Source organism: Oncorhynchus masou, chromosome 32, assembly GCF_036934945.1.
Source record: "Oncorhynchus masou masou isolate Uvic2021 chromosome 32, UVic_Omas_1.1, whole genome shotgun sequence".
In the NCBI taxonomy this organism is placed as follows: domain Eukaryota; kingdom Metazoa; phylum Chordata; class Actinopteri; order Salmoniformes; family Salmonidae; genus Oncorhynchus; species Oncorhynchus masou.
The window spans coordinates 3,859,101-3,883,812 of record NC_088243.1 but is presented as its reverse complement, the minus strand read 5'-3'; the positions used below and the strand labels follow the sequence as shown (position 1 = coordinate 3,883,812).

Sequence of the window (24,712 nt, the reverse complement as noted above, 5' to 3'; positions counted from 1 at the left end):
CCTGTCTCTCTGTGCCAGTGTATTTATCCCTGTGTTTCCTGTCTCTCTGTGCCAGTGTATTTATCCCTGTGTTTCCTGTCTCTCTGTGCCAGTGTATTTATCTCTGTGTTTCCTGTCTCTCTGTACCAGTGTATTTATCCCTGTGTTTCCTGTCTCTCTGTACCAGTGTATTTATCCCTGTGTTTCCTGTCTCTCTGTACCAGTGTATTTATCCCTGTGTTTCCTGTCTCTCTGTACCAGTGTATTTATCCCTGTGTTTCCTGTCTCTCTGTGCCAGTGTATTTATCCCTGTGTTTCCTGTCTCTCTGTACCAGTGTATTTATCCCTGTGTTTCCTGTCTCTCTGTGCCAGTTTGTCTTGTATTTCCAAGCCTACCAGTGGTTTTCCCGGTTTCCTGCTTTGCCTTTTTGCTTCCTTTTGCTAGTCCTCCCGGTTCTGACCCCTGCTTGTTTTCTGGACTCCTGCCTGACCATTCTGCCTGTCCTGACCTCGAGCCTGCCTGCCTTCCTGAATTCTGAACAGGTTTTGACCTTTTTTCCTGTCCACGACCATTCTCTTGCCGACTCCCTTTTTGGATTTACTAAACATTTTAAGACTCCAACCATTTGACTCCCGTGTCTGCATCTGGGTCTCGCCTTGTGTCATGATACAAATAATGCTTTTATTTATCTTTTATGTCACAAGATCTGTGGTTCATTATGTTTCGAACATGTCACAAGGTGGTTTATGGTGCGCCTCACTGTACCATTTCTGCTGAACATTCAGAAATGAGTCACAAGACCGTGACAATAAAGGAAGTTAATGAGAGACTGAGAGAATTACACCTGGAATCATATTTCTATGTATTGTGCACTTCAGTGTTATTTGGGTGACTTATAACACTAGTGACTAAATTAAACTCCCTTTGCAGTTATCCAAACATGTAAACAGTACTGTGTTTTTAATGCGTCCATATTGCACAATGCACAAGTCTTCCTCGTGAAATGAATAGCAAGCTTTATCAAAATTGTTACTGTAGAATAAACTAATTCAGAATCTACATTTAACACAATAGATGAGTCACTATGTGTGGGGAAAAAAGACAGTGGTGGAAAGTATTTAAGTAGTACTTATTAGTAGTACGTAGTTTTACTGAAGTTGTTTTTGGGGGGGGGGTATCTGTACTTTACTATTTATATTTTTGACAACTTTTACTTTTATGTCACTACATTTCTAATGAAAATAATGTACTTTTTACTCCATACATTTTCGCTGACACCCAAAGTACTCATTACATTTTGAATGCTTCGCAGGACAGGAAAATGGTACAATTCACGCACTTATCAAGAGAACATCCCTGGTCATCCTGATCTGGTTGACTCACTAAACAAATGCATCGTTTGTAAATGATGTCTGCCTGTTGGGAGTGTGCTCCTGGCTATCTGTAAATAACAAAACAAAACGTCTGGTTTGCTTAATATAAGCTATTTTTAATTATTTTTACTTTTACTTTTGATAATTACGTACCAAATACGTTTTAGATTTTCTAAGTAATATTTTACTGGGTGACTTCCTAGTCAGAAATCTATACTTTTACTCAAGTATGACAATTGGGTACTTTTTCCACCACTGAAAAAAAGACCGTATCATCAAAAACAGGAATAAGTCATATTTTTATCAGAGAATACGAGACAGCACATGACTTTGTATCATGTGTTTAAAACGTAGACTCATTTATCAAATCATGCCCCGCCTTCCCCGCTTTAGGGCCATCTGATTGGCTGTCCAGCAAATCCTGACTGTTTTTTTTTTTTCCAACACCATGATTTGCATAAAAATCCTCTCCCTGTCGCAACGGCAACAAACGGTACCGGAGGTTTCCTGACAGCAACTAATAACTAACAAAAGAAGGTAAAGGTAATCAAACTATGTTTTACTTTTCGATGATACCTCAAATGTAGCTAACTTTGTTGTTATTTTCAGTGTTGTAATGGGTTACTGTAGATTTGCTTCAGTTCATTTTTTTTGTAACTGGATGGTGTAACTAACAGCTTAGCTTACCTAGCCAACGTTGGCAGCCATAGGATCGACAACGGCACGTTTGTATTGGTTTTGCTACTTGGCTCAACTGTAAACAGTCGCAGCTTTCGGACAATTTTTTTATATATATATATATATACACACACACACACAAAAGTGTTTAATATAATCTTTAACATTTTCAAGGTCGTGTGGGCAGAAAAACATAAACATCTAGCTAGTAACTTGCTATGCAGTGATGATGCATCTCTCTTTCCCAGGACAGAGGATCATGTTTACATCGACCCTAGCCCTTCTGGGCCTCAGTCTGGGACTTGTGGCTAATGCTTTCCCCACCCAACAGTCTGAAAACGGGAAGAACTGGGTGGTGATTGTCGCTGGCTCCAATGGCTGGTACAACTACCGACACCAGGTAAGAGTGAAGTTAACCGGGTACATTTTGGAAATCTGTTAATGTACACGACTTGATCAGTTGAGTGAGTCATTGTTGCAATCTTTTACCATGACTACATCCCAAACGGCTCCCTATTCGCTGTATAGTGCACTACTTTTGACAAGGGCATATGTAATTACACTATGAAGGGGGGAAATAAGGCTATATGGGACATCAGTATTTTACCAATTTAACTTTATCTGCCTAGACTTAAAGGTCACATTCCATTTTATTGATAAGAGGGACTAGAGGTGTGTGTGTATAGTTGTAATTGGCCACTATATTACTAATGTAGCTAGTGCTTTTTAACATTTTACAAAGCAGTGATTCACTCCCACCTGCATTTACAAATGGCCTCGTCTAACCTGTCCTCCTGCATTGACTCGTTCTGGTGCCCCCTGTATAAAGCCTTGCTTTATTTTTATACTTAGTTTTTTTTGTTTAAATATTCTTAACGAACTTTCTTGAGCTGCACTGTTGGTTAAGTGCTTGTAAGCAAGCATTTCACAGTAAGGTCTAAACCTGTTGTATTTGGGAGCATGTGATAAAGTTGAATAATAATCAGTAAACCTACTCATGTGCCTCTCAATCAATAACCCCTCATTCTCAATCACATCCAGATCATCAAACAGATGCTGTGATGGATTATTTGACTTTTACCTGATTTCTTTTGTTTGTTGATTGTCTGACTGTTCCCAGCTACTGTTCTGTATTTAGCAGTAGACTGACTGGCTGTGTTCCCAGCTACTGCTCTGTATTTAGCAGTAGACTGACTGGCTGTGTTCCCAGTTACTGCTCTGTATTTAGCAGTAGACTGACTGACTGGCTGTGTTCCCAGCTACTGCTCCCTATTTAGCAGTAGACTGACTGACTGTGTTCCCAGCTACTGCTCCCTATTTAGCAGTAGACTGACTGACTGGCTGTGTTCCCAGCTACTGCTCTGTATTTAGCAGTAGACTGGCTGGCTGGTGTTCCCAGCTACTGCTCTGTATTTAGCAGTAGACTGACTGGCTGTGTTCCCAGCTACTGCTCTGTATTTAGCAGTAGACTGGCTGGCTGACTGTTCCCAGCTACTGCTCCCTATTTAGCAGTAGACTGACTGTTCCCAGCTACTGCTCCCTATTTAGCAGTAGACTGACTGGCTGGCTGTGTCCCCAGCTACTGCTCCCTATTTAGCAGTAGACTGACTGGCTGACTGTTCCCCAGCTACTGCTCCCTATTTAGCAGTAGACTGACTGGCTGGCTGTGTTCCCAGCTACTGCTCCCTATTTAGCAGTAGACTGACTGGCTGGCTGTGTTCCCAGCTACTGCTCCCTATTTAGCAGTAGACTGACTGGCTGGCTGTGTTCCCAGCTACTGCTCTGTATTTAGCAGTAGACTGACTGGCTGTGTTCCCAGCTACTGCTCACTATTTAGCAGTAGACTGACTGGCCTGTGTTCCCAGCTACTGCTCCCTATTTAGCAGTAGACTGACTGGCTGACTGATTGTCCACAAGACTGACTGGCTGGCTGTGTTCCCAGCAAATTGCTCCCTATTTAGCAGTAGACTGACTGGCTGACTGTTCCCCAGCTACTGCTCCCTATTTAGCAGTAGACTGACTGGCTGGCAGTGTTCCCAGCTACTGCTCTGTATTTTAGACTGACTGGTGTGTTCCCAGCTACTGCTCTGTATTTAGCAGTAGACTGACTGGCTGACTGTTCCCCAGCTACTGCTCCCTATTTAGCAGTAGACTGGCTGGCTGGCTGTGTTCCCAGCTACTGCTCTGTATTTAGCAGTAGACTGACTGGCTGTGTTCCCAGCTACTGCTCTGTATTTAGTAGACTGATTGTTCCCAGCACTGAAGTAGACTGACTGGCATGTGTTCCCAGCTACTGCTCCCTATTTAGCAGTAGACTGACTGGCTGACTGTTCCCAGCTACTGCTCCTATTTAGCAGTAGACTGACTGCCTGACTGTTCAGTCTGCTTATTTAGTAGACTGACTGGGACTGTTCCCAGCTACTGCTCCCTATTTAGCAGTAGACTGACTGGCTGACTGTTCCCAGCTACTGCTCCCTATTTAGCAGTAGACTGGCTGGCTGTGTTCCCAGCTACTGCTCTGTATTTAGCAGTAGACTGACTGGCTGGCTGTGTTCCCAGCTACTGCTCCCTATTTAGCAGTTGACTGACTTACTGTTCCCAGCTACTGCTCTGTATTTAGCAGTAGACTGATTGACTGGCTGTTCCCAGCTATTGCTCCCTATTTAGCAGTAGACTGACTGTTCCCAGCTACTGCTCTGTATTTAGCAGTAGAACTGTTCCCAGCTACTGCTCTGTAAGCAGACTGACTGGTGTGTTCCCAGCTACTGCTCTGTATTTAGCAGTAGACTGGCTGGAAACTGTTCCCAGCTACTGCTCTGTATTTAGCAGTAGACTGACCTGGTTCCCAACTGCTCTGAAACCTAGACTGACTGGCTGACTGTTCCCCAGCTACTGCTCCCTATTTAGCAGTAGACTGGCTGGTGTGTTCCCAGCTACTGCTCCCTATTTAGCAGTAGACTGACTGGCTGGCTGTTCCCCAGCTACTGATTATTTAACAGTAGACACTGGCCTGGATGTTCAACTGCTCCCTATTTAGCAGTAGACTGATGACCAGCACTGCTCCCTATTTAGCAGTAGACTGACTGGCTGACTGTTCCCCAGCTACTGCTCCCTATTTAGCAGTAGACTGACTGGCTGGCTGTGTTCCCAGCTACTGCTCCCTATTTAGCAGTAGACTGACTGGCTGGCTGTGTTCCCAGCTACTGCTCCCTATTTAGCAGTAGACTGACTGGCTGACTGTTCCCAGCTACTGCTCTGTATTTAGCAGTAGACTGACTGGCTGGCTGGTTCCCAGCTACTGCTCCAGTAGGGCTCCCAGCTACTGCTCTGTATTTAGCAGTAGACTGGCTGGCTGACTGTTCCCAGCTACTGCTCCCTATTTAGCAGTAGACTGACTGGCTGACTGTTCCCAGCTACTGCTCCCTATTTAGCAGTAGACTGACTGGCTGACTGTGTTCCCAGCTACTGCTCCCTATTTAGCAGTAGACTGACTGGCTGGCTGTGTTCCCAGCTACTGCTCCTATTTAGCAGTAGACTGATGGTCAGTAGACTGACTGGCTGGCTGTGTTCCCAGGGCTCCCTATTTAGCAGTTGAGGTCAGCTACTGCTCTGTATTTAGCAGTAGACTGACTGGCTGACTGTTCCCAGCTATTGCTCCCTATTTAGCAGTAGACTGACTGTTCCCAGCTACTGCTCTGTAAAGTGAAGTAATACATTCTGACTCCTCCCCCTCAATTAATCTGACTGATTAGTGGGGGTGTCTTGTTGCCTTATACATTACACGATTAGTTTACTTCGTGTCCTCCCCTTCCCCCTCCCTAGGCCGACGCCTGCCATGCGTACCAGATTGTCCACAAGAATGGCATTCCTGACGAGCAAATTGTCGTGATGATGTATGATGACCTGGCGACCAATGAGCAGTGAGTATTCTCTTTCTGTTGTCCACCTTGTCTGCTTAGGTCTTCACCTTTTTTTTTTTAACAAGGGTTGCTGTAATCCATTATATATTGTCATGAAGGACTACTCATGGTCCGTTCCAGGATTATAAATGACGACAACCCTATCTCCTCTTCAGATTTAGCCAGCTTCAGTCTGTTTTTATTATGGGTTGGCTCTGCAATATTTGCATTCCTGAGATGAGAGCAGAGCATATGTTATCCTTGTGTTGGGTGCACGATGGGCCTAAAACATCTCCTCATAGTGCTGTGGTAAACAGGCAGCAGCCAGGCTCTGTGGTTCTATGCTCCACTCGGGCTCCCGCAGCAGTCTAAGGCACTGCATCTCTGTGCAAGAAGTGACACTTCTTGCACAATCTCTGGTTCGAGTCCAGGCTGTATCACATCCGGCTGTGATTGGGAGTCCCGTGGGGCGGCGCACAATTGGTCTGGGTTTGGCCGGTGTAGACCTTTCTAAATAAGAATTTATTTTCTTAACTGACTTGCCTAGTTAAATAAAGTTAAAAACATTTATTTTTATTTTTAATAAACAATTCTAAACTCACTTGCTGCCAGACACACCATGCAGTAAACTGTTTTGAGTGTTTCTCAATAGGTGCCCTATACAAGTGCACTAGTTTTAACCAGAGCCCTATGGACTCTGGTCAAAGGTTATGCACAATAAAATGGAGTAGTGTAGTATTTGGAAGGTGGGCTGTTTAGAGGCTCACTGAGACACCGTTGACTCTCGGTCACAAGGATCTCATTTAGCTGGGAATTATGGTGCCTGGGATGGGCCATGAGATTCAGGGTTTAAGATGGAAGACAAGTCTCTAACGAAAAGAATGTTCTCTTGTCCAGTAGCAACATCAGCCATTGGTTAATTCATGCGCAGGTATTGGTTAATTCATGTCAATGACTGACACACATTTTGAAATTGTGCTTGTCTTACTGTAATCACTAGATGGTCATATTGACCTACTTTGACGCAGGCTGTGTCTTAATCTAGGTAAAACATCTAATGTTCTCATATATATATATATATATATTTTACTGTACAACAATGCCGTTTTTGTTTCATTGGTCCCGTAATATTTTACTGCATCGAGTTGCTGCTGGGATGTACTCTTCCAAGTTACACTTAAAGTCTGAATCATCAGTGTGACGCTTAGGTTTTTGTGTGAAGCTGTTTTTCAGTATCTGAATGTGTTTGATTTTGACTACTGTAGGAATAGATGATGACGTAATTCCTGTCATTGGAGGGTAGAGGAAGTGATACTGTGCTTTTAATAAAGAACCCTTTTTGTCATTGCTCTATCGTGATCATTCCAAACAGTCACCCACTGAATGCCATTTATAATGGTGGTGCTAATGTGTATTGTGATAGAATGCATGTCTTGCCAAGACTGTAGACCACAACATTTTGTAATTGTCGAACTGTTATATCAGAAATATCTTCTGCTCAGTTCTCAAACACACAAGCACAGGGTAGGCACATTACTAGCTGTTGGGTAGTGTAAAATGCCGGGGGGGGGGGTAGGTTTTTTTGGTCATATAATAAATCGTATGGCCTGTTTTCCTCCAGGCACATATCTGATTCATGTTATCTACCTTCTTTGTTTTTCAGAAACCCCACCCCAGGGGTGGTGATCAACCGACCCAATGGGACAGACGTCTACAAGGGAGTCCCCAAAGACTACACTGGAGACGTGAGTGGAAGGGAAATGGAACATTTCAAATGCTTTAAAAAAATAAATATATATATATACATACATTTACATTTGTCAGTGCTAATATCATCACACAACAATCAATGCTTTATACAGTACTGTTTCAAGTTGTGAACATGGATCTCAAGTCAGGAAACTGTTCTCTGACTGTGTACCTTACAGGCTGTTACCTCTGACAACTTCCTGGCTGTGCTGAAGGGTGACTCTGCCAATACTAAGGGGGGTTCTGGGAAAGTGCTGAAGAGGCAAGTGGGGGGGGGGGGCAGGTTGTAATATATCATAGGATTACCTCAGTAGGGTGAAAGTTATTCCAGAACTTTAAGTTAGTCTTCTAAAATGACATGAAATAAATCATTGTTACAACAACAACGTATTGTTATAAAGTTTCTTGACAGAACATTCCATTGAGAACCTTCCCTGGGAAAAACAAACTCGTAGTTTGAAAATGGGGATTGTGTCATATCTTTCAGTTCAAATGAAAAACACCTGGCTTATCAACTTAATCTTTTTTTTTTTTTTTTACTTCCTGTTGGCAGCGGTCCCGACGATCATGTGTTTGTGTACTTCACTGATCATGGAGCTCCTGGGCTGCTGGCCTTCCCCAATGACGATGTAAGCACTTTCTACACTTTCTGTCGTCTACCAGGGGTTATTTTATTTTTCTTCTGAACACCTTGCTTGTTCTGGCCAAAAGTAGTACACTGTAAAAGGATGTGATTTCAGACCGCGCCTTTTCTGTCCATGGAAAGGCTGGATGAATGACCTAGATCTACTCTCTGTGAAATGGAAAGCTGCCATGTATTTCAACTAACATTCAGAACAGTTTGAGTTGGGGTTATGATGATTAAAACAAATTATCATATTTTAAGCCTGGTTGAATAAACCTTATGTTCTGTCACTCAGCAAAAAAAAAGTTGTGGCAGAGACTGAGTCACTGAACAAGACGAGGAGTACTCCTCCCACAATGCCTTGGGCAACCTAGGATCTTGTGACTGACTCTTGTGGCTCTACCTCATGGGGTCTAGTGCCTCCTTTTTGTTTTAAAGTTAATGTACTGGAAGAAAAAGAGAAATGAAACTATTTCTGAGATGTTTTTTTTCTTCTACAGCTTCATGTTGCCGACCTCATGGATGCCATCAACAACATGCGTGAGAACAAGAAATACGGGAAGGTGTGGAAGTTACACCTGTTATTGTTTGTGGATGTGGAGCGCCAATCACATGTTGATTTAATAATATATATATATTTTTCTAAATATTTAGAGTTGATAGTCCGGATGATAGTTTCCCCTGACTGACTGGACTTGTTGTTTTTCATTGATCTTACCTGCTCTCACAGTTAGTGTTCTATATCGAGGCCTGTGAGTCGGGATCAATGATGACCAAGCTGCCTGCTGACATCGATGGTGAGTTACGCTGCGCTTCAACCTCCCTGTGACTCGAATCACAGGGAACTATCCCGACACGCTGATAGTAAAGAACGGGTTAATCATTAACGGTATCGGGGGGGAGTGTTCAAGATACTCCTGACCTCCTCTTTGAACAGCCAGTTCACCAGTGGTACAAGTCAATATTTGACGTCCATGTCAGGAGATGATGTGGAAACCGGCCACTAGGGCCAGCATTGAGCGCTGTTATCTTCAAGGAGATTTCGGTGAGCATCTGGTGCCAAAGGTTGCATGTTTCACTCCAATGATATGATGGAAAGTTTTTTTTTTTTTTTTTTTTTAAACCCTTAACCATTTGAAAGTTTATACCTAACCTTAAAACATTTGGAGTAAATGAGCTTAGGCAATCTTAAACACTTTTTGAAATTGACGTTTGAGAAACATGGCTAAATCTCTAATTTTGATGTGAGACTGTGAGAGCCAGTTGCTTTGACTCTATCCAACCCCTGAGTTGGACACATCCGACAGGGCCTGTCCTGCCTCTTCACTCGTATTCAGCTCTCGTTAAGTCTGCCACCTTTTAACGAAGTACGACTGTCATTTACATATAAATACCTGAGAGATTTCAATTTTGGAGGATCTCTTTTTAAAATGGGTTATGTATATTAACCCTAGGTGTAAAATAGTAAATGACCTCTCAAAAGTAAAAAAATATATATATATTGTCGGAGTAAAATAAAGTTGTCCACTACTGGCGTATCTATTTATTATGACCATTGCCATGTTAAAATCATATCCAACAATATCAAGGGGTTTAAAAAAAAAAACAGGGCTTTAAAAACAAAGGTGTCATTGTACGCTGATTTATGTTTTTCTTTTTTAAATCCACAGTTCGAATCCCTCCACAGCCTCTGAGAGGATCGAGATACTTTTTCTAACTTCTCTGGATTAAAACCAAATTATAATTGTACGGTATTACCTATTGGATCACAAAAGAATACAAATTTTGCATTACCGTGTAGGTTTACCAATAAAATGGTCTGATGGAGATGTGGACATACTCGCTATTCATATCCCAAAATAAATGATCTCATTCAATACATTTTTAATAGAAAGTTAGCCAATAAGATCTCGCTACTGTAGAAGGGAAAATAACTGTCTATTTGTTGGAAATGATGCTGACAGTTACACTGCCAATTAAGTAGAACCGGTTCACGTGTACATAAGTCTTCATACAAGCAGATGGCAGCTACATTGGTGTTGGAGTTGTTTATTGTCACTGTGTGAAAAACCCTTGGTTATTGTCATGCTCTGCTCCACGGGCCATGTGGATCCTAGTCTCCCTAGTCTACTGTCTGGACTAGATCCTTGTCTGGACTAGATCCTTGTCTCCCTAGTCTACTGTCTGGACTAGATCCTTGTCTCCCTAGTCTACTGTCTGGACTAGATCCTTGTCTGGACTAGATCCTTGTCTCCTTAGTCTACTGTCTGGACTAGATCCTTGTCTCCTTAGTCTACTGTCTGGACTAGATCCTTGTCTCCCTAGTCTACTGTCTGGACTAGATCCTTGTCTCCCTAGTCTACTGTCTGGACTAGATCCTTGTCTCCCTAGTCTACTGTCTGGACTAGATCCTTGTCTGGACTAGATCCTTGTCTCCCTAGTCTACTGTCTGGACTAGATCCTTGTCTGGACTAGATCCTTGTCTCCCTAGTCTACTGTCTGGACTAGATCCTTGTCTCCTAGTCTACTGTCTGGACTAGATCCTTGTCTCCTAGTCTACTGTCTGGACTAGATCCTTGTCTCCCTAGTCTACTGTCTGGACTAGATCCTTGTCTCCTAGTCTACTGTCTGGACTAGATCCTAGTCTGGACTAGATCCTAGTCTCAAGCAGTGGTGGAAAAAGTACCCAAATCTCATACTTGAGTAAAAGTATTTGGTTTTTAAATGTACTTAAATATATTTTAGCATTTACATTTGATACTTAAGTATGTAAAATTCCTTTATATTAAGCAAACCAAACGGCACTGTTCTTTGAATTTATTTTTTTACAGATAGCCAGGGGCATGCTGCAACCCTCAGACATCACTTATAAATGAAGCATGTGTTTAGTGATTCTGCCAGATCAGAGGCAGTATGACCAGCGATGTTCTCTTGATTACTTGTTTCATACTAGACCATTTTCCTCTCCTGCTAAGCATTCAAACTGTAACAAGTACATGGTGTCAGGGGAAGAAAAGAAGAAACCCCCCCCCCCCCCCCCAAAAAAAAACAACAACAAACAAACAACTTGAGTAGTATTTTGACTTGAGTACTTTACATCACTGGCCTTGAGTGACCGACATCCCATAATGTTTTATTGTCACCCACAGGCTGAAGTCTCCCTTGTCTACCGTGCAACATTAAAACATGTCTATTTTGTTGTTGTGTATAATCAATCAAGCTATAGATTTCCTATTGTGATGGTGTATAAGCAGTGTCCTGGATCCAGAGACCTCGTTTTTAACCCTCTCGCCGTGTCTAAATCTCTCTCTCTCTCTCTCTCTCTCCTTCAGTGTATGCCACCACAGCAGCCAACTCTCATGAGTCGTCCTATGCCTGTTACTATGACGAGAAGAGGGAGACTTACCTGGGGGACTGGTACAGCGTCAACTGGCTGGAGGACTCTGATGTGGTGAGTCTGGTACAGCGTCAACTGGACACAAAACGTAAACGATGTCCTCGCTTAACCACAAGTCTTTACCAGATTTTGTGTTTTTGGAAAGGAGCTGTTGGATATAGCCGTTACTTCAATGCAGAACATCCTTGAGCCACACACTCACTTTCTCTTTGTAAAATGAGTCTTTCCCCGTCTGTTGTCCCAGGAGGACCTGAGCAAAGAGACCCTGATTAAACAGTTCAAGATCGTCAGGAGCCACACCAACACCAGCCACGTGATGCAGTTTGGAAACAAGGTGAGGGATTCAGAGGGAAGACCTAGCGAATTCCTGTTGCAATGTTCAGTCGCGGAGTTACATGACGTTATAGTGAAATGGGTTTATCTGCTAAGATTTAGATGTAAAAGTTTTTTAAATATTTTTTATATAGAGGGTTAACAAACCTCTACTTCCTCACTTCTGTTCAGATGGCTAATGTTTATGTTCCAATAGATGATTTAATAAACGAGACGGTAACGTGTTCTCTGGCCCGTATGACGGAGGTTCTCTAGATTCTGACCGGAGGTTGGCTAGCTGTAGTGATCTGTTCTCTAGACTCTGACCGGAGGTTGGCTAGCTGTAGTGATCTGTTCTCTAGACTCTGACCGGAGGTTAGCTATCTGTTCTCTAGACTCTGACCGGAGGTTAGCTAACTGTAGTGATCTGTTCTCTAGACTCTGACCGGAGGTTGGCTAGCTGTAGTGATCTGTTCTCTAGACTCTGACCGGATGTTAGCTATCTGTTCTCTAGACTCTGACCGGAGGTTGGCTAGCTGTAGTGATCTGTTCTCTAGACTCTGACCGGATGTTAGCTATCTGTTCTCTAGACTCTGACCGGAGGTTAGCTATCTGTTCTCTAGACTCTGACCGGAGGTTGGCTAGCTGTAGTGATCTGTTCTCTAGACTCTGACCGGATGTTAGCTATCTGTTCTCTAGACTCTGACCGGAGGTTGGCTAGCTGTAGTGATCTGTTCTCTAGACTCTGACCGGATGTTAGCTATCTGTTCTCTAGACTCTGACCGGAGGTTGGCTAGCTGTAGTGATCTGTTCTCTAGACTCTGACCGGAGGTTAGCTATCTGTTCTCTAGACTCTGACCGGAGGTTAGCTAACTGTAGTGATCTGTTCTCTAGACTCTGACCGGATGTTAGCTATCTGTTCTCTAGACTCTGACCGGAGGTTAGCTAACTGTAGTGATCTGTTCTCCAGACTCTGGCCCATATGAAGGTGGTAGCCTTCCAAGGTAATGTCAATGCCAAGCCTGCCCCCCCCATGACCCTGCAGCCCGTAGAGGACCCAGACCTGACCCCTAGCCCTGACGTACCCCTGGCCATCCTAAAGAGGAAACTGATGAGGACCAATGACCTCTCTGCAACCAAGAAATACCTCAGCCAGATTACGTCACACCTCAAGGTAACGGATAGGAAATGTGTATACCTTTTCTTTAAGAAAAAATAATATATGCTTTTTATTTAATTTTTTGGTTCGAATGAACCTGGGATGTATTCAATTGGGAACACCGTAACAAACTGAAAACAAGTGTTCCTCAATGAAGTTCAGACGGTTTCGCTCTGGTCGTGTCTAATAAACATGACCCAGACTTTATCATCGGCTGCTTCTGTTAGTTCATAAGAACTTGGAGAACTGTGGTGATTTAAAATAAATATTTTATGTATTTTTCCCCACTAGGTGCATGAGCTGCTGGCAGAGACCATGCGCAAGGTGGTAGAGACAGTGACAGGAGGAGAGATCATGACCCAGAGGATCCTGAGTGCCAAGCTGGATCTGACCCAGCATCAATGCTACCAGGCTGCTGTTAACCACTACAAGATACAATGCTTCAACTGGCATATCACTGAGGTACAGTCCTGTCTGCCAAATGTATTTAATAAAAGACAAGTTTTTTTTTTTTTTCATCAACAGTTGTCACGTCACAGGAAGTCAACCGAGAGCGGTCCATGGTACCATCTATGACATATGCCCCAGCACAGAACTCTTTAAAAAACAAATGGAATCATTTATTTGGAAAGGGACAGATACAATGGCAGTTTTACCCCTTTTCGACACCATTTATTTCAGGGTTTGTCCCCCAGTTGGTTTGTGGTACTGTCGGTTCCTGTCTCTGTTGCGTCGCTCTCCTTCTCTTTCCCAGACTGTTACCCATCAGAGACTGAATAACAAAAATACGTAGCTGAGTAAGAAACTCACAACCGTCAAAAGCATATTTTTACAGACCGATTTTACACATGTTTACTGTGAAACTCAGACACCCCCCCCCTGTCCCCCTCACATGACCACGGGCTTTAAAAAAAAACTTTACGCAGAATGACAGACATAACAATGACCTCTGTACAGGACATGTGGAGGAAGTAGGAATATTATGACTTGAATGTACTTTCCATTTTGAAACGGTGTACTGTAAGTGTGTCCCCCCCAGTATGGGTCAGAACGGTGTACTGTAAGTCTCCCCCCCCCTCCAGTATGGGTCAGAATGGTGTGCTGTAAGTCCCCCCCTCCAGTATGGGTCAGAACGGTGTGCTGTAAGTCCCCCCCAGTATGGGTCAGAACGGTGTACTGTAAGCCGTACCCCCTCCCCCAGTATGGCTCAGGACGGTGTACTGTAAGTCCCCCCAGTATGGCTCAGAACGGTGTACTGTAAGTCCCCCCCCAGTATGGCTCAGAACGGTGTACTGTAAGTCCCCCCCAGTATGGCTCAGAACGGTGTACTGTAAGTCCCCCCCCCAGTATGGCTCAGGACGGTGTACTGTAAGTCCCCCCAGTATGGCTCAGAACGGTGTACTGTAAGTCCCCCCCCCCCCCCAGTATGGCTCAGAACGGTGTGCTGTAAGTCCCCCCAGTATGGCTCCCCCCCCCAGTATGGCTCAGAACGGTGTGCTGTAAGTCCCCCCTCAGTATGGGTCAGAACGGTGTACTGTAAGTCCCCCCCCCAGTATGGCTCAGAACGGTGTACTGTAAGTTGTGATGCCTGTTCTTGTGTTGCAGTATGAATATGCTCTGCGACACCTGTATGCCCTGGTCAACCTGTGTGAGGGAGGATACCCGACAGACAGGTACTGTACCAGTCTGAAATGTCTCCCTATACAGGGAAGGGGTTCTCAAACTGTTTTCTGTGGACCTGGGAAACTCTTTTTCTGTGATTGCAAATTCATCAGGGACCCAATGATCAGAATATAAATGTGTTTTTAAATCATTTTTATAAATGTGTATACAAGGCGTTCAAGGCAGTCTATGACTTGGGAAGGAACATTTACAGGCCCATCTCTTAGCATCAGAGAAAATGCTGCAATTTATACACATTTTTCCATGAGTAAGAAGGAACACTGCAGTTTTAAAGCTTAAATTACAGTGCATTTATGTTTTTAAAGGAAATATATATTTGGGGTAGTGTGGATACTTGTAGGCTGAATGGTGATTTTATTTATATATATATATATATGAGGACTTCTACTTTAACACTATCAATGTCAAGACGAGTTGTTAAATAAATCCAAAGGGGGCACTAATGCACGGTTGGTATATTCAATTATACACGGCTCAAAAAAATAAGGGAACACTAAAATAACACATCCTAGATCTGAATGAAATATTTTTTTCTTTACATAGTTGAATGTGCTGACAACAAGCACACAAATGATCAATGGAAATCAAATTTATCAACCCATGGAGGTCTGGATTTGGAGTCTCACACAAAATTAAAGTGGAAAACCACACTACAGGCTGATCCAACTTTGATGTAATGTCCTTAACAAGTCAAAATGAGGCTCAGTAGTGTGTGTGGCCTCCACGTGCCTGTATGACCTCCCTACAACGCCTGGGCATGCTCCTGATGAGATGGCGGATGGTCTCCTGAGGGATCTCCTCCCAGACCTGGACTAAAGCATCCGCCAACTCCTGGACAGTCAGTGGATGGAGCGAGACATGATGTGCTCAATTGGATTCAGGTCTGGGGAACGGGCAGGCCAGTCCATAGCATCAATGCCTTCCTCTTGCAGGAACTGCTGACACTCCAGCCACATGAGGTCTAGCATTGTCTTGCATTAGGAGGAACCCAGGGCCAACTGCACCAGCATATGGTCTCACAAGGGGGCTGAGGATCTCATCTCGGTACCTAATGGCAGTCAGGCTACCTCTGGAGAGCACATGGAGGGCTGTGTGGCCACCCCACACCATGATGACCCACCGCCAAACCGGTCATGCTGGAGGATGTTGCAGGCAGCAGAACGTTCTCCACGGCGTCTCCAGACTCTGTCACGTGCTCAGTGTGAACCTGTTTTCATCTGTGAAGACCACAGGGTGCCAGTGGCGAATTTGCCAATCTTGGTGTTCTCTGGCAAATGCCAAACGTCCTGCACGGTGTTGGGCTGTAAGCACAACCCCCACCTGTGGACGTCGGGCCCTCATACCACCCTCATGGAGTCTGTTTCTGACCGTTTGAGCAGACATGCACATTTGTGGCCTGCTGGAGGTCATTTTGCAGGGCTCTGGCAGTGCTCCTCCTTGCACAAAGGTGGAGGTAGCGGTCCTGCTGCTGGGTTGTTGCCCTCCTACGGCCTCCTCCACGTCTCCTGATGTACTGGCCTGTCTCCTGGTAGCGCCTCCATCCTCTGGACACTACGCTGACAGACACAGCAAACCTTCTTGCCACAGCTCGCATTGATGTGCCATCCTGGATGAGCTGCACTACCTGAGCCACTTGTGTGGGTTGTAGACTCCGTCTCATGCTACCACTAGAGTGAAAGCACCGCCAGCATTCAAAAGTGACCAAAACATCAGCCAGGAAGCATAGGAACTGAGAAGTGGTCTGTGGTCCCCACCTGCAGAACCACTCCTTTATTGGGGGTGTCTTGCTAATTGCCTATAATTTCCACCTGTTGTCTATTCTATTTGCACAACAGCATGTGAAATGTATTGTCAATCAGTGTTGCTTCCTAAGTGGACAGTTTGATTTCACAGAAGTGTGATTGACTTGGAGTTACATTGTGTTGTTTTTTTTAAGTGTTCCCTTGATTTATTTTTGATCAGTGTATTAATATATTTAGTTTGTAATTTCCAAGGGAGCTACTTCCATAGACTAATCATGTCAATGTTTGTCACCCTGCTCAGTATCCTGATGGCAATGGAGAGCGTGTGTCACTTCAACTAGACGGATGTTTCTGAATGAACACCTCTTTCGGATCAGGTTGCTGTGCCTCCCACACAGGAGGGTCTGAGATGACGAGTCTTCTCTTCTTCTCTTTGCACTGACAAGGAATCAAGTTTGACAAACTTTTTTTTTTTTTTTTTCACACTGCTATACCACTTTTTCAAATGTTTGATTTTAAACTTTTATTCCCTGGATTTATGGAGACATTTTAAAAATGTGTTTTTTTTTTATATGATGAATTGTACGATCACTGAGCATTTTGTTTTACTACTCTGATTTTTATGAATATTTTGATTTTTTTTTTTTTGGATTCAGTTTTCTCCCTCTGGTAGAGTGGTGTCTGACATTTAGTGGGTATACTGTAATTTTGCAAAACGGCCCTCCTAGTGAAGGAAAGGCACCCTGTGTGAAATTCTGAGAAACAGTGACCTACACTCTAAATGACCTAAAATGATGAAACCCATATTGGTCTTTTAGTCAGGCTAACCTAAGCGTTACTGTAGAAGTAGGCTAATAGTAGGCCCACTATTTCATATACCCCCTCCCTTCCTGCACTTTTTAATACAACAATTTATTGAGTTTTTCCAAGTCCATAACGATGCTTAAACCACATCAGACTACTTTTGGGGTGGAGGGGGATCTAAGAAATGTAGATTGAGTGTAGCTAACCTCTTAATGAATGCTCAGGCACCTAGCACTGTTTGGTTAGTGATGTTTCTGTAGCCAATGGATTGCTCTCCTTCTGCCAGGGGGGCATAGCTAGCTTCACATTTTTAAATTGAGACTGGTCTTTCCATCTACCAGGAGACTGTTGGGGGGGCCTGTCATCAGTGTCGATATAGTTTTTCCCCTCTTCATTAATTGTTTGATACCTGGACATTTTTACTTCATATTATGAGGCATGTCTTACCTTGACTCAAACTAGCCACAATCCCATAGAAACATGGAAATAATTGGGTTCTATTGGATTTGTTTTGTTTGTCCAGTAGACAAGTTATATTAGCAACCCATGATTTAAAAACAATTATTATTTGAACGGATATTTCTGTCCCTGAATGTGTGCATCAGAGCATTTTTAGATTGGTGATTTCCCGCAAATTGTATTATTTTTTTAAACCTTCGCATGTAGGCGCTGTGCATGTTGGCGCACCGACAATGTGACGAAATAATAAAATGAATCGAAACGTTCTGGTCTTATTGATACGGCGTCTACCTCCACTACTTTGATAAGCACCGTGGCGATTTTAAGAAGTGAGTATAGGCAATGCCCACAAAAATAAAAATGGGTTAATGATCTGGACCTGCGTCTGCCCTCCACTACTGCTTGGATGTTGGCTCTGCGTCAACATGAGCCCGTTGTCAGAACTGTGAATGACGGTGTATTGTGACGTTGCCCCCTAGATGCAAAACTGACCAATGATCAGCATCCCCCCCCAACACTAATGTTTAGGATTGAGAAAAGGGGAGCTGATCTTAGCTCTGAACCCCACTGGCCTGTAACAGGGTTGGTGCTTGGAGGTTGAATCCTACCGCGTCATACTACTTTCACGTTAACCTCCATGCCGACTCCTGTAAGTACTCAGGATACTGTTGTCACAGGGATGTTAAACTAAAACCTTGATAGTCAGAACAAACTGTAAAGGACTTGTGTTCACTAAAGCGAGACACAAGGTGAAGCTGAGGGGTGAAGCCCACCACAGCCATGATTAAAAATATATATATATATATATAACGCATGGACTCCAGATTTATTATTGCTTTTATACAACTGGTTACCAGCCTTAAAGCAAGATTCTTTCCCAAACCATTTTAATTTAACAAACCGTGATGCTAGATTCACTAACGCTTGTCAAGTGCAATTTTAGGTGTTTAGTTCTATTCTCATTAACTGGAATTTAAGCAACCTGCAAAGTTCTAGAACTATGGAAAAACAATGGTTGCTATGGATGCGCAATCACTACAGACTGAAAGCTGAAAATACTTCAAACTAGCTGCATGTGTCTGTCTATCATGGGCAGGCTAGACTCTCTTCACAATAGGGATTTCTCAACCAACGGTTGTATAATATGAATTACCATAGTGGCTCTTTCCATCTAGTCTACCCCTCCTGTGTCATAACTTAAGATTTAATCAAGATATTGACCGACTCATAATGGTTCCTCTTCTGTTGGGAGTAATTTGTCATATTAGGATTACATTATAATATATTTTTTTAAGAGTTAAATGGTGTACCTGGTTTTGCTGAGGAAAGGTAGAGGCCATAGACTGGATTATATTTGTTTTCTAGCCACCGTATATAATCAAAAGCAATAGTGATTATCTTAAACAAATTAAAGTTGCTGAAGTTTCTGCATGACTGTCTGTAATAAGATGCCAAATGGTGCAGAACAGTTTTTAGGAGTGTAGAAGGGCGAGATGGCCATGCAGTGGAGGACTAAGGTTTTGAGAAGTAGACTGCGGGAGTAACAGAGCAAACTAGAATGTATGTATGTATGAAATGTTCACTCTTTGGAAATTGAAAAATAAAACTGACCGTGTTCATGTCTTTGTCCTCAAATTACTGACTTTACAAACACTAGTGTGTATGAAACATTAAGAACACCTACACTTTCCATGACAGACTGACCAGGTGAAAGCTCTGATCCCTTATTGATGAAGGGGAGGAGACCAGTTAAGGCTTTAAAGAAATATATAATTATAATCCTTCACACATGGCGTGGGTAAGTGTCGTTCAGAGGGTGAATGGGCAAGATAACAGATTTAAGTGCCTTTGAACGGGGTGTAGTAGTAGATGCCAGAAACCGGTTTGTGTCAAGAACTGCAATACAGCTTTTTATTTATTGCTTTTTTTTTTTTGCTTATTTTTTTTTTGACACAACAGTTTCCTGTGTGTCTCCAAGAATGAGCCACCACCTGAAGGACATGCAGCGAATTTGACACAATTGTGGGAAGCATTGGAGTCAACATGGGCCAGTGTCCCTGTGGAACGAGTCCATGCCCCGATGAATTGAGGGAGAGCTGAAATGTCTTGACTCAGGTATTCAACCCTTTTGTTATAGTAGCCTAGTGGTTAGAGTGTAGAGGCGGCAGGGTAGCCTAGTGGTTAGAGTGTAGAGGCGGCAGGGTAGACTAGTGGTTAGAGTGTAGAGGTGGCAGGGTAGCCTAGTGGTTAGAGTGTAGGTAGGGTAGCCTAGTGGTTAGAGTGTAGAGGTGGCAGGGTAGCCTAGTGGTTAGAGTGTAGAGGTGGCAGGGTAGCCTAGTGGTTAGAGTGTAGAGGTGGCAGGGTAGCCTAGTGGTTAGAGTGTAGAGGTGGCAGGGTAGCCTAGTGGTTAGAGTGTAGAGGTGGCAGGGTAGCCTAGTGGTTAGAGCGTTGGATTAGTATCCGGAAGGTTGCAAGTTCAAACCGCCGAGCTGACAAGTAGCTTTCATTCTACCCCTGAACAAGGCAGTTCACCCACTGTTCCTAGGCCGTCATTGAAAGTAAGAATTTGTTCTTAACTGACTTGCCTGGTTAAATGAAGGTAAAATAAATAAAAATGGCAAAGAAATGTGTTTAACTCACAAGTTGCATGGACTCACTGTGTGTGCAATAATAGTGTTTAACATGATTTTTGAATGACTACCTCAATCTGTAAAGTCCGTCAGTCAAGCAGTGAATTTCAACCACGAAGACCAGGGAGGTTTTCCAATGCCTCGATGAGGGAGGGCACCTATTGGTAGATGGGTAAATATATTTTTTTAAAGCAGACATTGGATATCCCTTTGAGGACTGTGACGTTATTAATTCCACTTTGGATGGTGTATCAATACACCCAGTCACTACAAAGATACAGGCGTCCTTCCTAACTCAGTTGCCGGAGAGGAAGGAAACCACTCATATCAAAATGTTCCAAAACATGCATCCTGTTTGCAATCGTAGAGGAAAGCCTGGTTTAGTCTGCTTTCCAACAGACACAGGGAGATGAATTCACCTTTCAGCAAGACCATAACCTAAAACGTCAAATCTACACTGGAGTTGCTCACCAAGAAGACATGCAACGTTCCTGAGTGGCAGAGTTAATATGTATTCATGTTTTTATTTGATTTTTTTTTTTACACATTTGATCATGTTTCTTCCACTTTGACAGAGTATTTTGTGGAGATCGTTGACCCCAAAAAATACAATTAAATCCATTTCAATCCCACTTTGTAACACAACAGAATGTGGAACAAGTCAAGGGGTGTGAATACTTTCTGAAGGCCCAGTATATATACACAGACCCAGATGTGTGTTCTGAAGGCCCAGTGCATACACACAGACCCAGGTGTGTGTTCTGAAGGCTCTCTGTCTACACAGACTCAGGTGTGTGTTCTGAAGGCTCTCTGTCTACACAGACCCAGGTGTGTGTTCTGAAGGCTCTCTGTCTACACAGACCCAGATGTGTGTTCTGAAGGCTCTCTGTCTACACAGACCCAGATGTGTGTTCTGAAGGCTCTCTGTATACACAAACCCAGATGTGTGTTCTGAAGGCCCAGTACATATACACAGACCCAGATGTGTGTTCTGAAGGCCCAGAATATATACACAGACCCTGATGTGTGTTCTGAAGGCTCTCTGTCTACACAGACCCAGATGTGTGTTCTGAAGGCCCAGTACATATACACAGACCCAGATGTGTGTTCTGAAGGCTCTCTGTCTACACAGACCCAGATGTGTGTTCTGAAGGCCCAGTATATATACACAGACCCAGATGTGTGTTCTGAAGGCTCTCTGTCTACACAGACCCTGATGTGTGTTCTGAAGGCCCAGTATATATACACAGACCCAGATGTGTGTTCTGAAGGCTCTCCGTCTACACAGACCCAGATGTGTGTTCTGAAGGCTCTCTGTCTACACAGACCCTGATGTGTGTTCTGAAGGCTCTCTGTCTACACAGACCCTGATGTGTGTTCTGAAGGCCCAGTATATATACACAGACCCAGATGTGTGTTCTGAAGGCTCTCTGTCTACACAGACCCTGATGTGTGTTCTTAAGGCCCAGTATATATACACAGACCCAGATGTGTGTTATTGTTTAGTTACTCATCAACCACCTCTTAATAAAAAAAATATTATTAGTGGTTTTACTTTTTGTGTTTGTATTGGGGCTCAGCTAAATAGTTTTCAGGAGTTTGTTACATTTTTACAAATAAATTTCATAATCTACAGTTTGTTGGTCATCAGGTAGATTCAAAGATCCAATAAAGAAATGGTATAGTGAATGGGATATTCTATTATAGATATATTCTGTTATATATACATATATATTATATTCTGTTATATACTATATTCTGTTATATATATATTATATTCTGTTATAGATATATTCCATTCTGTTATATATTATATTCTGTTATATATATATATTATATTCTGTTATATATATATTATATTCTGTTATATATTATATTCTGTTATAGATATATTCCATTCTGTTATATATTATATTCTGTTATATATTATATTCTGTTATATATTATATTCTGTTATATATATATATTCTGTTATATATTATATTCTGTTATATATATATATATATTCTGTTATATATTATATTCTGTTATATATATATTATATTCTGTTATATATATATTCTGTTATAGATATATTCCATTCTGTTATACTATATTCTGTTATATATTATATTCTGTTATATATATATTATATTCTGTTATATATTATATTATGTTTTATATTATATTCTGTTATATATATATTATGTTATATATTATATTATGTTATATTATATTATGTTATATATTATATTCTGTTATATATTATGTTATATATATATATATTATATTCTGTTATATATTATATTCTGTTATATATTATATTCTGTTATATATATATTCCATTCTGTTATATATTATATTCTGTTATATATATATATATTCTGTTACAGATATATTCCATTCTGTTATACTATATTCTGTTATATATTATATTCTGTTATATATATATATTATATTATGTTATATATATATTATGTTATATATTATATTATGTTATACTGTTATATATTATATTCTGTTATATATTATATTATGTTATATATATATATTATTCTGTTATATATTATATTATATTATATATTATATTATGTTATATATTCCATTCTGTTATATATTATATTCTGTTATATATATATATTCCATTCTGTGTTATATTATATTCTGTTATATATTATATTCTGTTATATATTATATTCTGTTATATATTATATTCTGTTATATATTCCATTCTGTTATATATTATATTCTGTTATATATATTCTGTTATATATATATTATATTCTGTTATATATATATTCTGTTATAGATATATTCCATTCTGTTATATATTATATTCTGTTATAGATATATTCCATTCTGTTATATATTATATTCTGTTATAGATATATTCTGTTATAGATATATTCTATTCTGTTATATATATATTATATTCTGTTATAGATATATTCTGTTATAGATATATTCCATTCTGTTTCCCTTTTCCCCTCCTAATGAAAATGTATATGGCAGGAGTCGGCAACACACTGGCCCTCGAGTGATTTTCTATGGCCCCTCAACGTTTTTAGTAAACGTTTTAATCAAATTCAGCTTTAAAAAATACATTTAATTCAGGAAATCTATTCTCAAGTATTCCCACAAATAAAAAATGAAAGCTACTGTATGTGATCGTGTTTCAATGTATGGTATGAAATTATTATTATCCAAATACAATGTATTTTTGGGGTCAATTTGCAGTGTACAAATGATTCTAATTATGTTCCCGGCCCTATGACTATCTGCTCCGACAAAAACCATCCCGCTGCTGAATATAAACAAAAAATATAAATGCAACAATTTCAAAGATTTTACTGAGTTAGTTCATATGAGGAAATCAGTCCAATTTAAATAAATAATTAGGCCCCTAATCTATGGATTTCACATGACTGAGCAGTGGTGCAGCCATAGGTGGGCATAGGGCCCACCCAATTGGGAGCCAGGCCCAGCCAATCAGAATGAGTTTTTCCCCACAAAAGGGCTTTATTACAGACAGAAATACTCCTCAGTTTCATTAGCTGTCCAGGTGGCTGGTCTCAGACGATCCCGCAGGTGAAGAAGCTGGATATGGAGGTCCTGGGCTGGTGGGGTTACACATGAGGTCGGTTGGACAGTGGTACCGCTAAATTCTCTAAAACGAAGTTGGAGGTGGCTTATGGTAGAGAAATTAATATTCAATTCTCTGGCAACAGCTCTGGTGTACATTGCTGTAGTCAGCAAGCCAATTGCACACTCCCTCAACTTGAGACATCTGTGGCATTGTGTTGTGTGACAGAACTGCACATTTTAGAGTGGCCTTTTATTGTCCCCAGCACAAGGTGCACCTGTGTAATGATTGTGCTGTTTAATCAGCTTCTCCATCACCTGTCAGGTGGATGGATCATCTTGGCACAGGATAAATGCTCACTAACTGGGATGTAAAAAAATTTGTGCACAAACATTTGAGAGAAAAAAGCTTCTTGTGAGTGGGAAAATTCTGGGATATTTTATTTTAGCTCATGAAACATGGGACCAACACTTTACATGTTGCGTTTATATTTTTGTTCAGTGTAATGCAGTCCTCTTTTGTATGGTAACTATACTGCCATCGTGTGGCAATAAGCAAGTGTTGCATTCTGAGTTTAGGTGTTTCCATTGCGTTATCTTGCTGGAAGAGAGGAACTCGGCGGAAAATCTCTCTCTCTCCAGCAGGTGGCGTTTTTTCGTT

The 24,712-nt window shown here is 41.7% G+C and overlaps 1 protein-coding gene across 2 annotated transcripts; it reads left to right on the top strand.

The window, feature by feature from the left end:
• Positions 1 to 1,807: 1,807 nt before the first annotated feature.
• Positions 1,808 to 19,483, top strand: lgmn (legumain). 2 transcript variants are annotated; one of them, XM_064953124.1, is made up of 14 exons: positions 1,808 to 1,890; positions 2,280 to 2,431; positions 5,854 to 5,951; positions 7,594 to 7,675; positions 7,859 to 7,941; positions 8,233 to 8,308; positions 8,805 to 8,867; positions 9,035 to 9,101; positions 11,637 to 11,755; positions 11,946 to 12,035; positions 12,984 to 13,187; positions 13,464 to 13,634; positions 14,778 to 14,845; positions 16,899 to 19,483. In XM_064953124.1, the coding sequence occupies exons 2-14, from the start codon at positions 2,291 to 2,293 to the stop codon at positions 16,936 to 16,938; spliced, it is 1,302 nt and encodes a 433-aa protein (XP_064809196.1). In that variant the 5' UTR covers positions 1,808 to 1,890; positions 2,280 to 2,290; the 3' UTR covers positions 16,939 to 19,483. The 2 variants fall into 2 exon arrangements, with proteins under 2 accessions (XP_064809196.1, XP_064809195.1); XM_064953123.1 differs by having other exon boundaries at positions 1,808 to 1,896.
• Positions 19,484 to 24,712: the final 5,229 nt, after the last annotated feature.

Coding starts and splice junctions, on each gene's coding strand:
- lgmn (XM_064953124.1), top strand. CDS start 2,291: ATGTTTACATCGACCCTAGCCCTTCTGGGCCTCAGTCTGGGACTTGTG. Junction 2,432..5,853: donor GGTACAACTACCGACACCAG/GTAAGAGTGAAG, acceptor CCCCCTCCCTAG/GCCGACGCCTGCCATGCGTA. Junction 13,635..14,777: donor TCAACTGGCATATCACTGAG/GTACAGTCCTGT, acceptor CTTGTGTTGCAG/TATGAATATGCTCTGCGACA.